Below are 15,997 nucleotides of genomic sequence, written 5' to 3'. Positions count from 1 at the left end.
TTTCAGTCTGATGATGTGATTGCTCCCTATCACACATTTTTTTCATCTTCCATGAAGTTTGCACCAGAGCTGAGCTGATGCTGGGGCAATGTCCTCAAATCTCTAGAAACTGGGAACTAAATAAATCTCTTTTCATTATAAGTACCCAACACAGGTATTTCATTATAGTAACAGAAAATGGATTAATTCAGAGGTCTGGGGTATGACTACAAAGGGACAGCATGGGGGTTTGGGGTGATACAACTCTTTCCATATCATGGTGGTATTATGCAAATCTATATAGGTGTTAAGATTCATAGAACTTAATGCCAACAATAAAGCCAATTTTACTGTGTACTGACAAAATGAAACTTCAAACAAAGCTAGTAGATGCTTTTGTGGCAAATGAATAACATGATTGAGTACCTGCTGCTTTACCTAAAGCAGAGCTCTTGACACCCAGAGAGGTGCCCAGCATGTCATTCCCTTCCTCCACCTTCCCACACAGTCTGCCAAGAACCGATTCCTCACCCACGCCCATTCACAGAAATCCAGAAATTTAACATTCTGCTCAAGAGACAAGAAGACTCTAGCTCATTAATCCTATGGATGCAAAATGGGGAGGAACTTGTCTATAACTTTAAAGATTGCACATTTATTTGTTCCCTGCCCCACACATCTCACTCTGGGACTTGACCATAAAGACTGAATTGCCCATTTCTGACATGAGGTATTTACAAATTATCCATTACAGTCTTCTTTGTAACAGTGAGGTATCCAAACTAACCCATCTGTAGAGGACAAGATAAAGTTAACCAGGGTACAGTCACACAATGGAATACTATGAAGTTGTACAAAGAATGAGGAAGCTCTGATATAGAATTTCTAAAACCAAGGGGCAGAACAAAGTGCACGTTACCATTCCAATTTTTAAAAGCTGAGAGACTACATACATGCATTTTTTTCTTGAACACCCAAAGAGATGCACTTAGATGAGTGGGGGGCAGTTGGCAAAGATACTTATCACAGGACACCTTGTGTTCCTTCTGAATTTTCCATCATGTGAATGCGCTACTTCCTTAGAAAGTGAAAGGAAACTGTTCTCTCTTCTACCAAACACGATCTGCCTGTCCCTTCCCATATGAGCACAGATCTCAGGAGCCAACAGGGAACCCATTTGTCCTCTTCCCTCTAGGCTGCAGTGCTCATGTGGTACGGTGGTGAGCATTATGGAAGCAGCTGGCAGAGCAGTGACAGAACACCTGAATTACTCACCATGTCCCCTGAGACAGACACGGTCATGGGTCAAGAACTGCTTTGCTTGGCGGGGAAGCTCTAAGAGCTCATGGTGCCATGCAGATAGCAGAGAAGGATGCTAGTGCCTGGCAGAGACCCCAGTACACACAAAGCAGCAGCAGCAACAGCATCTTCTAGAACAGCTGGCAGGTCAGTTACTGCTCATGTCAGGTTGCAGCTGGTTCAGGAGAACAGTGGGCAAGACCAGGTGGTTCAGGGTCACAGCCTCAGCAGAGGACAAGGAATCCCACAAAAATGTCCTGATGCCATGGTGTTAATACAGCAGCTGTGGCACAGGTGGGGTCAGACTGCTCACGAGCCCATGTGAAAGTCCCTCTGAAAATTCCAGAAATACTTGGTATGGTAATTTCTGTCACAGGTCAGGGGGGCAGAGGTTCAGAGTGATCTTGCAGGTGCTCAACAAAGTCCATTACATATATTTCTGGTGATGGCACCTGTCTCCCTGATCACAGAAATTCAGTCGTGGTGGCATCTGATTGCCTCCCCCGTCCTGTAGTCACCAGTCACTATGGTCCATGGACTCCCCAACTCACTTCACAAGCTCCCTCCATCTGCCAGAACCAGTTCTTTCTTTCAGCTTAACCTCACCATTCTCCTGCCTCAAAGCACTCACTAGCTGCCTCCCTGATGCCTGTTTCAATAGCAAATGTTCTCAAATTTTTGTGGTCATTGGAATCACCTAGGAAGACTGATAAACTGCAGACTCAGGACACTGCCCCCTGATTCTGATCCAAAATGTGGCCCAGGAGTCTGCATTTGAACCTTCCAAGGTAACTGGGATGTAGTGAGTCCATTCTAGAAGCTGATAGCCAAAGTGCTCCATGATGTGGGTTTCATTAGTTGGGCACTAAGGGGTTTCTCACTCTACTTTCCCCTTTGAACTTTCCACTCAACTCAGGTGCACCTGCTTTATCAACATGCCTACTACACCTTCATCATCGAATGTTGCATTGTTTTTATGTACAGCATACTCCAACCATCTCTGTCTATCCAGAGCCTCTGAGGCTCACCTCAAAAGCTACTTTTCTTTGGGGCCAGCACTGTAGCTAAGCTGCCACCTGAAACTCTGGCATCCCATATGAGCTCTGGTTCTAGTCCCAGCTGCCTCACCTCTGATTCAGCTCCCTGCAAATGGACCTGGAAAAGCAGCAGAAGATGGCCCAAGTGCTTGGGCCCGCACCACTTACATGGGAATTCGAGGCTTCTGGTTTCTGCTTGACCCAGCCCCAGTCTTTGTGGCCATTTGGGGAGTGAGCCAACAGATTGAAGACTTCTCTCTTTCTCTACCTCTACCTCTCTGTAACTCTGTCTTTCAAATAAGTAAATAAATCTTCAAAAGATCAATCAATGTCTCTCTCTCTGTAACTCTGCCTTTTTAAAAAAAATTATTTATTTGAAAGGATGAGTTACAGAGACCACAAGCAGAGGCTTTATCCTCTGCACCGCTACACTGCCCCATAATTCTGCCTTTCAAATAAATAAATCTTTTTTCAAAAAACTATATTTGTTCTAAAATATCATGTATCTCCACAGCTGGGAAAAACAAACAAACAACAACAAAAAAAAAACCAACCCTCTTCCCGTTCCCTGAACTGAATGTGAAGACACTCACTTATTATCACTCAAAAAGCCCACCCCTTTTATTGTCTTTTGCTACAGTAACGTGTTTACATGCTCTTCCTCTAAGCTGGTGGCCGGAGTCTGACCAGCATCTCCATGTCCCTTGTGTCTTCGCATTATTTCCCAGAGCTCCTTGCCTAGCGGCTGACCTGCAGCAGACACTGAGTTACAGTGATCAGGAGAGCAGAACACATTGCTCTCGTCCTGAATGTCTGCAATGTTTAGTGCTCAGTGTTTCAATGGAAAAGTAAACTCTCCCATTCCTTCCTGTCTTCCTTTGTAACTGCAGTTACCACATCCCCAGGCATCTGGTTTAAATATTCTTTATAAACTAATTGTGTTCACCTTCAATTCAGCAGGAGATGATTTTGGTCCATAGCCCCAGCATTTGAGGCAAAACTAATCTTAGTCACATGAAGGCTGCTGTAGATTTTTCTTTTCTTTCTCGCTGCACACTCATAAAAGGTGATACTGCAATAAACACATTTAAATAGTTTTGTAAGGAAAATACTTGAACCACAGCTAATGAACTTTCTAATTTGAGACTTTCAATTTCTTATGACAAAATTATTCTAAATGGCTTCTAAAAATAAATACTTCAAATACTTGAAAATTTGGGAGCACCTTTTTTGCATTAGCTTTTCTAAGCCACTCAATTCACAGAAAACACAAAATTACCATCTCTGAGTTGTATCTGTTGTTTTCTCTTTTCCCTCCTTCCTTTCCTGTTTTCTTTTCTTTCCTTTTTTTTTTTCTTTTTGTAAATTAAAAATTAGGGTGGATAGGTATTGTGGTGCAGCAGGTTATCTTGCCACTTGGGACATTCAGTTCCCATAAGAGTGCCCATCAAGTCCAGGCTACTCTGTGCTTCCAATCCAGTTTTCTGCTAACATGCCTGGGAGGCAGCAGTGATAGCCCAAGGACTTGGGTTCTGCCACCCAGATGGAGTTCCTGGCCCTTAGCTAGCTGTGGAGGACACTTTGAGGGTAAACCAGCAGATAGAAAAATCCATTTTCTCTCTCTCTCTTTCTCTCTCTCCCTCTCCCCTGCAAGTAAATAAATCTTTTTAAAAAATTAGGAGGTAATTTCTTTGGAATTGCAAAGGATTTGATACCTGTATGTGGGACCAGAGGGAAAGCAATTCACAGTTACATAGATTGGCAAAAAATAAATGTAAGGCAGATGACAGTTTAATTAAAACAAAGGCAAAGGTGGGGAGAAAACAGCCAACACTGAGATAACCCCATCCTGAATAGGTGGATTTCAAGGGTGGAGAGCAGCGAGGGAAGAGTGCAAGTGGTTTATAGGCAGATGAAATATACACAAGATAGATAAGAGGCAGTGGTACAAAAGGCAAGGTAAGGAAAAGACATGAGGGCAAAAATGGCAGAATATTCTTTGCAAACAACATACTTCAAACATAGTTCATAGTTAAACTACATAATGCTCAATTACCCAGTAATTTGACTCTTAGAAATTTATTATGAAAAAAATAATTGGAGAAGATAATAAAGCTGCTCATGAAAGTTAACATAGAAGAATGATTCTTGTTGGGTTAACTCATGCCAATTAAGTCCAAAAAGTAATTTGTGCTCCATTACTGAAAGATCAGAAAATGTAAACAACAAAAGTAGTATAAAGAATTGAACAGAGGCAAATGCTTAGCCTAGTGGTTAAGATGCCTGAGTTCCACATCAGAATAATTGGGTTTGAGTCCCCACTTTGGCCCCTGACTCCAGCTCCCTGCCAATGCAGACCCTGGGAGGCAACAGAGGATGACTCAAATAACTGGGTCCCTAGACCTATGTTGAGTTCCTGGCACTCAGCTTTAGCCCCAGCCCTGCCATGGCCATTGAAGACATTTGGTGAGTGACACAGCAGATGGGAGCTCTCCCACTCTGTCTCTCTCTGCTTCAGCTTCTCTATGTTTCTGTCCCTCTCTCTTAAATCTATGATAATAAACTGAGCTGGTCTGTTTTAAAAGACAATGCATACTTCATCACAATAATGATATGAAAAGATATAAATCAAGCCTACTGTTCTTTATATCAAATATGAAATAAACATTTTTTATTTCATAACACAGCAGGTATATTTTCTATCTGAAAAAAAATACATTTATGCAACCAGATTTTTTTATGGTTTTAAATAGCCATAAGTGAGGTATATCATGTAGAATGCAAATTTTACATGAGGGTTGATATTAATTTTATAAAAATATATACTTGCATGCATGGATAAAGTATAAGAAAGAAATAGACAACAGTTTTTTGCTATCACAGAGTACTATTATCTTCTCTACACTCTGAAGTATTTTTCAGATTTTCTATAGTCAATGCCTGTTATTTTTACCAGAATAAAAATTAAGAGGTAAAATCAGATAGTTAAAATCAGAACATTTCAAATAGACTAAAGTAGAAATAACTAATGCTTATAATTTTCATGTCACATCAAAAACAATGAAATGTTGCCAAGAACCCACATGACAATCGTAAGTAACATTTAATATAAAAGGCACTCAGGATGCATTACCAGCACAACCCCACAGATCACACTGAAATACAATCAACCTTGAATTCAATTTACCATCCCAGATTTAAATTCAGCCTTTTAAATTATTTGAGGGAAAAGTCATTACATGAAACTAACATTTTCCAAAGTTAAACGTAGCAAGGTTTATAGCCCTGTGATTGTTATACTCATTCTCATTTTCAGTTATAAAGCTTAGTATTTGTATAAAAGCTTACACCTTATTGTATCTTGTTATGGGAAACAATAATAGGTAGGCTAAAGTGTTTAGAAAAGAACGTTAATAGAGCTATCCAAAGCTTCAGAACAAATTTTTGTGAAAGTTTATATAAACACATAAAACGGTGTTTTCAGTCTCAGCCAGACAGAAACACTGCTCCTTTTGGTAAACATCTCTAGGTATTTCAACAACAGGCCCTAATCCTGAGAACTCCCAGCATTTGTGAATTCTGACCCTACATCACGTTCCCATATGCAGTTTACCACGACAATTTTACATTCTCTCTCCAAACATCTTCACTGAAGAATGCTATTGAGTGGACCAACACAACACAAGGTTAGCTAGCTAGAAAGAAGGGGAGAGAACAAACCCATTCATTCTATTGTGAGGAAAGAATGCATTCAAATCTTGGAACTATTTATGCGAACTCTATGATTCTGGCGTCTTCCCCTCTGCCAGGTCCCCTGCTGAGAATGTGAAGGGCCTTCTCTGCCCTTGGCTGCCTTCAGAGAGCCAGCTGAAGCCAGGAGCAGAGCAAAAGCCAAGATCCACTTCTTTGCAGATGCTGCGAATGCTTTGAATGCAAGCAGACACTGACATTACAGCAAATGAAAACAAACCAACACGCTACAGATCTTTCTAGAAAATAATGTTTAGTTATAGATCAACGTTTCCTAGTTATACCCAGAATATTCATTCTTTTCCATCCTAGCTCACAATTAATTCAATTTCTGAGAATGATGCAAATGAGTTTCAATAGCAGCCAAATGGCAAGAGGGAGGCAACCATTGTTCATGAATATGAATATAAATGATTACAGGGAGAAGCCTACAAGTTGTATAATTAACATATGTATAAGGGCAGAAAAAGTGAACATGTAAGTTTAAAAATATTAATTTCCTGGTGAAGCACCTAAGGGGCTACAGAGATTGGCCAAAAGCAGGAAGCCAATGCTATGCCACGTGGTGCGAGCACAAGCTATAGCATCTTCTGCTGTCCAGGGTCTTTGGTGGGCTTGCTGTCACGGGATCCCTTCCTTTCTATGCTGTGTCTATCCTCTAAGCCACCTTGGATATCCAAGCATTGTTATAAGTGAGAGTCTAAGGATCACTAGGCATGAATATCTATGGTGATAAAGAAGAAGGCTGTCTAAAAAGCTCTCTTGGAAAATCACTGAAGCTTGGAAGTAACTATATGAGGCAGAAAAAATTATGCTGGTTTTCACCTTCTGTAATTTTAAGATAAAGGCCCACTTGGAGAGTGTGCATATTTAAACCATCAGTAGACATCAGACTGATATTTTTAACCAAAAAATGGTTTTCTATAAATGTGTTAAGAAAAATTATACAAAACATAGAACAAGACAATACCTAATTTCAATGTCATATGGTTGACAAAGGCTGTGCAAGGATCATAGAATAGAAAGTGCTTTGTCCAATTCAGTTAAAGGTCTCCGATTTTGTGAAGTTGAGAGGTTAGCTGGTAGATTTTTTTGCGTGGTTGATAGGAAAATAATTTCTGTTTGGTGGGAATGTCATTTACCTGCAAAGATTACAGTCAGTTGCCTGTAGGACAGTATTCCTGTAGAACACAGAACCAATTTTGTATACAACCCAGTAATCTGAATGTAATATTTCTTTTTAAAATTATTCACAAATATGTATTGACTCTTTTATTAAATCTTACTGACACCGTGATCAATGAGTTGAATAAAGTCTTTGACACATACTCATTTTATATTTGCAAGAGAGCTATAATTTTACGATTTAAGAATTCTACTTAGCAGGTAGATAATTGTTTAATGTTCAGTCATATGACTGACTACTTATAAAGAAAATTCCCTTAGAGGATTGAATATACTATTTCATGGAAAATGATTGCAAACTTGTTTTCTTTTGTATATTGTCTTTCAAGAGCACTGGTTTGCTAAGAAAGTAAACAAAGCAGGTATTATATTAATATGATGCTATAATAAGGTATTATTATCCTGTTTAAAATATCAATATTAACCAGGTTCTTTCTTTATTTCTCAATTTTATCCCATTTACAGCATGATTTGGGAAATCATGGGAAATAATCAGTTGCTTGTTGTGGCTTTACAGAATCTAACAAGTCCAAACAGGAGGTCTTCAGAAAAAGACAAAATTTCCCCAATCGTCATTCACACTAATATGAACAGTTCTGACTAGAATGAATCACAGGGCTTGTCAGGTCAGCAGGATTATGACATTAGATCAAACAAGTTTCCAGGCAGGTTATAACATCATCTTTGACAACAGCTTGCAAGAATGACAAGTATAGGGAAGGGCAATCTGCTAGGAGACACAAAAGACACTGTCAAACATTTATGAGATTTTTCTCAAATCTGGGTGGGCAGAAGGGCCTCTGAGCAATGACAGAACAGAAGAGAGTCACGTTCAATGTAATATAATTGTTAGGCAGGTCCACGCAGGTTGAAAGTTAATTGGCATCGTCACCATATTTGCTGAGATATGTCTGTTGACCCAGTGCCTTTCAAACTATATCCTGCATTCAGATCCTTTAGGAAGCTAGTTAAAATGAAGGTTCTGATTTAGAAGGCCCATGTGGGGCCTGAGATTCTGCATTTATACCGAGTCCTGGTAATGTGGAGGCTGCTGGTCAGAGGATCATGGGGTGAACGGTAAAACTGGCTCCCCTCACTGAATCACAGATGCCATCATGGTTTCTTTGTGCCAAACGCAGCACGTCAGAGCTTCCGGCATGCTTTTTTGGAGCCCTCATAATTGATTAAAAAGCTTCTGAATTATATCAGTGCTAGACATGAAACTGATATTGTAGTCTTTGAAAACCCTCAAATGGTATTTTGATGTAGTAACAATTGTGCACAAAGAGGCACAGGAGAAAGATCTGGAAATGCTTTGTAGACCTGGTGCTCACATTTAAAGGAAAAGTAGCTGTACCCCAGTCCTTTGTCACTGGCCCTGGGGAATGTTGGTTTGAACCCTTGTCTGGCTGCTGTGCAAAAGCAGAATGTCCTAGGGGAATACTTTGCAGCTCTCCTACCATACTAGGAACTGGACATTACTGGAGATTTATAAAAATAAATCTTTGCAGACTGTTCTAGTGAAGTCAAATATGGTCATGCAGTCTTTTTGATGAGGCTGAACAATCTGAATCACAGCGATTGACACTTACTGGTCATTATGTGTCAGGTGAGAAGGGGAAGCCATTGGATTTCATGATAACGGACAAGTGAGATGCAAGGTACAAGGAGGCGAAAGACTGTGGTACAAACGCTCATGGGCTGACGATGAGGGCATGTCCCAACACACCCACCAGAAATTGGAAATGTTGTTAAGTTGGGGCTGGTGTTGTGATGTAGTGGTAAAGCTGCCATTGGCAATGCCAGTATCCCATTAGGGCACTGATTTGAGGCTCAGCTACTCTACTTAAGATCCAGCTCCCTGCTAATGGCCTGGGAAAGCAGTGGAAGATGGCCTAATTGCTTGGACCCCTGATGCCCATGTAGGAGACCTGGAAGGAGCTCCTGGCTTCTGGCTTCCACCTGGCCCAACCCCAGCTGTTGTAGCCATCTGGGGAGTGAGTCAGACAGTAAATTATCTGTCTCTCCCTCTCTCTCTTTAATTATGACTTTCAAACAAATAAATAAATCTCTTAGAAAAAAAGAAAAATGTTGTTAAGTCAAAAATACATTAACATAGTCTAGCTTAGCAATAGCACACTGTAGAGTATTGGTTATTCCTCTCATGATAATGCATTGGGATCTGTGATGGCCACCATCCAGTGGCCATGAGAGAAGATCCAATCCTATGTTACTAGCCCAGGAAAAGATCCAAATTCAAAATCTGAAGGATCGTTTTTACTGAATGTGCATCACTCTAGCATAGTTTTAAAGTTGAAAAATCCTAAATCAAACCATGCTAAGTTGAGGCCCATCTGTCCTCAGGTGACTCTGTTTTCACAAATATAGTGAGAATGAAGTAGTATGGTGGGGAAACCAAACTCTGCCATTGACCCATGTATGTGAAACATTAAAAAAAAACAAAAAAACCACAACAACATTTATTTAGTTGAAAGGCAGAGTTACAGAGAAACAGGGAGAGACAGAGAGAAAAAGAGCTCTTCCATCTACTGGTTCACTCCCCAGTGCAATGGCAGTGACCTGGCTAAGCTGAAGCCAAGAGCCTGCAACTCCATCTGGGTCTCCCATGTGAGTGTTAGGGGCTCAAGCACATGGGCCATTTTCTACTACTTTCTCAGATGCATTAGCAGGGAGCTGGATCAGAAAAGCAGCCAGAACTCAAACCAGTGCTCATATGTGATGCCAGCATTGCAAACAGTGGCTTAACTTGTTGCACCACAACACTGGCCCCAATGAAGTTCTTTTTGGTATTCATTGTTGTGTTTATTTTATTGGTAGGGAATGGAGACATTTCATAAGAAATTAAAACAATTATATGATACATAATATATTCAAGGATCTTGAAAAAGAATTATCATTTTTCATCTTTAATCAGGAAACATTATTCCTCTCTAAAGGAGGTGAAAAAATACTCACAGTAAATGTAACAAAAATAAAACTCATTAATTAAACACCACATCTCATTAACCTCCTTGTATTCATTACCTACCACTCTGGAATAAGAACAGTGATGGCATTTCTTATGGCTCCATATTTCTTCAGAATACTGACTAAAACAGATTTCCAATTTGGGAACTACAATAAGGAATGCCATCAGTTTTTTTTTTTTTTTATAAATAACTGTATGCTAATCATCAAGATAGGACATAGCAAGAAACAGTGACATTATCATTTACAGGTTGTCCCACTGTACTATTCACCATCTAATCACACATCCGTTAGTTTTAATTCCAGTGGAAAGTGTGAGAAACCCAAGGGTCATCCTGCAAAGCACACAGGGAAAGAAAGTTCTAATATAGTGGACCAACAGCAGCACACCTGATTTAAACTTCTGAGATGAGAAATCTCTCATGGAACTTTGTTTTGGTAGCAAGATCACTAAGACTTTATAAACTTTATACTTGAGGTACACTGCAAGGTTTAAAGGATAAAATAAGCAAGAGAGCTTGAAATCAGTACTGCATTATAACTTTTACAGGTACCCAAGTTCCCTAGGTTTCAACTAAGTTTAATCAACTCTCATTATTGACTACAACTATATCAAGCAGGCCAGTACACCAACAAGTGGCACCCTACAAAAACCTCTTACTTGCCACACAGTTCTTAGGATAAACGTGTTTGTATTCAAACTGAGCAGTCACTTGGATATTACAAAGATGACTATTCAATGAAATTTCTTGCCTTCCTTCATGACTTCTGTATTTTGTTCAGTAGATAAAAGTTTTTCTCAAAAGCCAATCTTCCAAGTACAGCTCTTCTCCTGCTAAAAGCTGAACCATCCCATCAGCACTTAATAATGTGATTGGCAACCATCACCCCTTTCAAGGCAAGGTCCAGACAAACGATGTGCAAGTCAGAGAGGCGAAGTTTGCGAGTCTTCTTATTTTGTAGTGCGGGTGCCAACCAACCTTTGAAATCGTCAAACTTCTGGTTGGGAGCCTGCCACCTCGGCCATATCTGTGCAGACTGGGCAGCGGCTCGCACAGGCTTTACGGGATCCTCACGTGTCCAAGTGGCGGTGGCCGTAGCATTCGAGAACTGTGTGACCCACAGGTTCTAGTCATGCAGCAGCTGGATGTCTGGTGTGTGGGGCAGGCAGGCACCCTGGAGCAGGAAATGGCAGGTGTTGCCTGTGGGCCAGGCCCTGCAACAGGTGAGGGTGTGGAGGGACCCCCTGGGGGAGCAGCAGCCGCAGCATGCCTGTCTCCTCAAAGTCCTCACAGGTGGCCCAATGAAATAACTTTATGTAGGTGTGAGGCCTTCAAAAATATAAAGTAAGTCACAGCACTTACAGGATGTGTGCTTTTAAACATGTGAAACGTGACGGATCTACTTCCTTTCTCATGTGAGTGTGCTTCCAGGAGTATCCCCACGGACATAAACGTGGACTGCAGCAGGGTTCTGAGATTCAAGGTAAGTTCTAGGCCTTCCGCTGATTTTTCAGAACACAGTCACAAGCCTACTACTGCATCCATCTGGGTTTGTCTGCTGCAGCCAGATTAGTGGCCATCAGATCACCAAGAAGGACATATTTTGGTAATGAGAACAGTTTTCAGACAGTTTTATGACTGTGATGGGTAAACAGTCCATTTTCCCTTTTGTGTCTGTCTGGATACTGCAGTTTCTCTCCACAGGCAACTTGGCCCAGCTCAACTCTGTAAACAGTGTTAAGTGACTTTCTCATTTTGAAACAGCACGACAGAGAAAGGCAGGTGGGAAATGAATGTTGTTGAGAACTTGGTTCCTTTTGCACTCAGACTTAGGAGGTAGGGTTGAAATGACAAAGGAATTTTGCAAACCAATGGCTTGCAGGTTTTAAAACTGATTCCCAAACAAACAACACATAAGCTGTTTGGAACCCATGTCCTTGTTTGATTGCCAAAATTCACAATAAGTATTGTTCTCTTAAAAAAAGAGAGCAAGGGCAGGAAAAAAATAATAATTTAAGTGTCTGGTAGAGGTTTTATACTTTCATCAAAGTCTAAACTCTCCTTTCTAGAAAAAGAGAGAGAGAGAGAGAAAGAAAGAGAAGGAGAGAGAGAGAGAGAGAGAGAGAGAGATGGATGGATCTTCCATCTGCTGGTTCACTACCAAAATGGCCATAGGACTATGCAGAAACCAAGAGCCTGGAACTCCATTCAGGTTTCCCCCATGGGTGGAGGGGCCCAAAGACTTGGGCTATCTTCTGCTGCTTTTCCAGGTAAATTAGCGGAGAGCTGGAATAGAAGTGGAGTAGCTGGAACTCAAACAGGCATATGAGATGTTGATGTCACAGGTGGCAGCATAACTGGCTGTGCTACAATGCCAGTTCTGTGCTTTTATTTTTAATTGTCTATAATATACTTGGATGGAGGAGAAAAGATACAGTTTGTGTCCATTAAACAAAAATAGCCTTATTGGTTTTGGCAAACAATTCAGGCTCACTGTTAAAAATGTATTTCAGAAAATTTTATCCACTACTAATTTTCCCCTATGCACATAAACAATTTTAAAAAGTTTATTTATTTGAAAGGCAGGGAGAGTTCGATTCATTGGTTCACTCCCCAAATGCCCCAGGGTGGGGCCTAGCCAAAGCCAGGAACTCAATCCAGGTCTTCCCCATGGTTGACAGGAACCTAAGTACTTGAGCTATCATCTGCTGTCCCCTGGGATGCATTAGCAAGAAACTGGAATGAAAGCAGAGGAGCCAGGACTAGACTTGGCAATGATATTAGATGGATGTAAGTGTCCCAAATGGTGGCTCAACCTGTTGTGCCCCATAACCCTACCAGCACATACAGTGGCACTGCGCTGTTCACTCTGTTCTATAATTTGCTTTTTTCATTAACTATTGGTCACATTTCCCATGATAGCAGAATCATTTTAAGAGCTATATAATATTCTACTACATGGAAATACCATGCCTTGGGACTAGTGTTACAGTGTAGCAAGTTAAACCTCTGCCTGACATGTGGACATCCTATATGGGCGCAGATTCAAGTCCCAGATGCTTCACTTCTGATCCAGCTCCATGCCAGTGCGCCTGGGAAAGCAGTAGAAGATGGCCCAAGTCCTTGGGTCCCTGCACCCACATGGGAGACCTTGAAGAAGCTCCTGGCTCCTGGCTTCAGATCAGCTAGCCATTGTGGCCATTTAGGGAGTGAACCAGTGGATGGGAGATCTCTCCCCCTCTCTCTCTCCCTGTGTGTGTGAATGTGTCTCTATACTTTATATTCCTTTTCATTCATTGGTCTATTTGTCTTCCTGCCAATAGCATTATCTGTTTTCTGAAGAGTTGTAGTAAGTATTGATGTCAAGTGGTAAAGACCCTCCACTAAATAGTTAAAGATTAAAAATGTTACCTCAAAGGGATTGTGGATTGATACATTGGATAACATTAATGTTAAATAATTCTGCTCCCCAAAGATGCTAGTGATAGAGTGAAAAGGGAAGCCACAGAGAGGGAATGTAACCAATGAAGCATCAATAACACAGTAAGGAAAAGACGAGTGATCCAGTAAAAATGGACACTCCAGAAAGGAGGGTAGCTGATAGTCAATAATTACGTGGAAGGGGCTGAACGTCATTTTTCAGAGAAATCAAAACCACATGAGATGCAAGAAATAGCCACTAAAAAGGCTAAAGGAAAGTGATGCTAAATTACGGGCAGGGATGTGGAGAACGGGAAATTCCATACAACACTGTAAGAGTGTAAACTAGAATGATTCTTTGAGAAATGCTATAAGCTTATTCAAATGTCTCTATATATTTGTTCTACTAGTCTTAGGACAAATTCTGAGAACTAGTTCAGAACTATGTATCACATGTTTCATGGCTTTTGATACACATCTCATTACAATGTCCCTTTACCATTATGTCTCTTTACTCAACTCCTGAACAGCACTGGTTCCCATTCTTTCATGTTTTTTTACTAAGTCATAGTCAAAAATTTCTAAGTTATATCATGTTTTTTATTTATATTTCCTTTATTACTTTTATTATAGCCCTGAAAATACAGATAGAGTTGTTAAATTTACTAGGTATCTTTATTTTTCCTTTGGGGAAACTGCATACCTTTATATATTGGAATGTTGTACTTTTGCTTATTAATTATTTGCTTTTTACCCATTATATTTTTTAAGATAACTTCCAATTTTTTAAATATACAGACATTTTCAAAAAATGTATGCAGGAAACTCTTCTAATCTTTTACTTTGCGAGTGACATATTTAATATCATTTCTAGCATGGTTTTTTTCCATATTAAGTTTACATAAATATTCACTTACTTTTTTTCTGATTTTTTTTTTCTTCTAAGTGGTTATAGCGTGACTGAGGTAAAAAGAGAAGTCTCAGTCCTGACATTTTATATTAGTTTCTGTCTTCATGGCTTGGAACTACTGGTATTAAATATTCACGACTCTTCTTTTCTAAGGGGTACATCTGCCTTCGGGGGAAGGTGACTACTTGATTGAACTAGATTGAAACTGTTATGATTGGATTGAATTTAGAAAGAAGCCTTCACTCTCAGGTTTCAGTGGTTGGTTGAGGAATCACAGAAAACCATTTTCTTTCTCTTTGTTCTTGTTCCTCCAGGGAGACAAACAACTTAGAGGGCTGCAAATGAAAACGAAGCACAAGTATATGCCAGTGCTCTCCTGAATGCCACGGCCCTGGGGAGCAAGATGGCAGGAATGTACGTATGTATTTCCTCAAGTGAACAAATAAGTGAAATCTTTTTTTAAAACTATGTAAAAATCACTTTTCAGCCTTTTGGCTAAGATTGACTATAAAAGGGTACTTTTAAAAATTTATGGGAAGGAGCCGGTGCTGTAGTATAGCAGGTAAAGCTGCTGCCTGCAGTGCCAGCATTCCATATGGGCTCTAATTTGAGGCCCAACTGCTCCACTTCCAATCCAGCTCTCTGCTACAGCCTAGGAAAGCAATGGAAGATGGCCCAAGTCCTTGGGCCCCTGTGCCAGTGTGGGAGATCCGAACAAAACTCCTGGCTCCTGGCTTCTAGCTTTGGATAGACCCCATTCTGGCCGTTGCAGCCATGTGGAGAGTGAACCAACAGATAGAAAACCTCTCTCTCTCTCTCTCTCTCTCTGCCTCTGCCTCTGCCTCTCTGTAACTCTGCCTTTCAAATAAATAAATAAATCTTAAAAAAAAGTTTATTGGAAAATGAATTTAAAAGATAAGTTTATTGCGGTATAAAAATTTTTGAAATCCATGCATAGTTTTTTCATAATATACATTTCCATGCAATTCTTAAAGATTCCTCACAGTACTTGCTCTTATCACTTTAATTAAACATTGTTTTAAAAATTTAACGACAGTACTTTTTCCGTTAATAGACATGCTTATAAGTTTATAGAAAAACCTCATCCTTCAGTGAAACCATAACACATATATAATCAAAAGGCAGGCTCCTAACCAGGGAAAGAAACACATGAAGGCTAGCTTGTATGGGTGGCTAAGGCATGTCCTTATTCTTAGTTATTTTTCTAGTCACTGGGACACATCTAGTGACATAGCTAAAATGTGCAGGGGTCTTGGATCTCAAATCTGTGCTCTCTCTCTCTCTGAATGTAGCTGTTATTACTTATCTGGGGGAAGAGGATGCATCTAAATACAACCCCATTTTTAGTACTTACCTGAGCTCCCTCTTTGTCTATCTGGGACTTCAATGGCGTTTTTTTTTTTTGA

General features: G+C 40.2%; 2 protein-coding genes across 2 annotated transcripts in view; one reads left to right on the top strand and one right to left on the bottom strand.

Annotated features, from left to right (window-relative positions):
* The window catches only part of FARSB (phenylalanyl-tRNA synthetase subunit beta), a 110,319-nt gene extending 95,348 nt beyond the window's left edge, over positions 1-14,971 (top strand). Inside the window, exon 17 of the mRNA XM_062192795.1 lies at positions 14,885-14,971. Within this exon, the coding sequence (XP_062048779.1) occupies positions 14,885-14,901 (17 nt within the window). The 3' untranslated portion in view covers positions 14,902-14,971. The remainder of the gene's footprint in view (positions 1-14,884) is intronic.
* Positions 1-15,997, bottom strand: part of SGPP2 (sphingosine-1-phosphate phosphatase 2) — a 123,070-nt gene that overhangs the window by 3,930 nt on the left and 103,143 nt on the right. The window lies entirely within an intron of this gene.

The sequence above is a fragment of the Lepus europaeus genome, chromosome 1, assembly GCF_033115175.1.
Source record: "Lepus europaeus isolate LE1 chromosome 1, mLepTim1.pri, whole genome shotgun sequence".
NCBI lineage: Eukaryota > Metazoa > Chordata > Mammalia > Lagomorpha > Leporidae > Lepus > Lepus europaeus.
The sequence above is the reverse complement of the archived record's forward strand: the minus strand, read 5'-3'. Positions and strand labels throughout refer to the sequence as shown.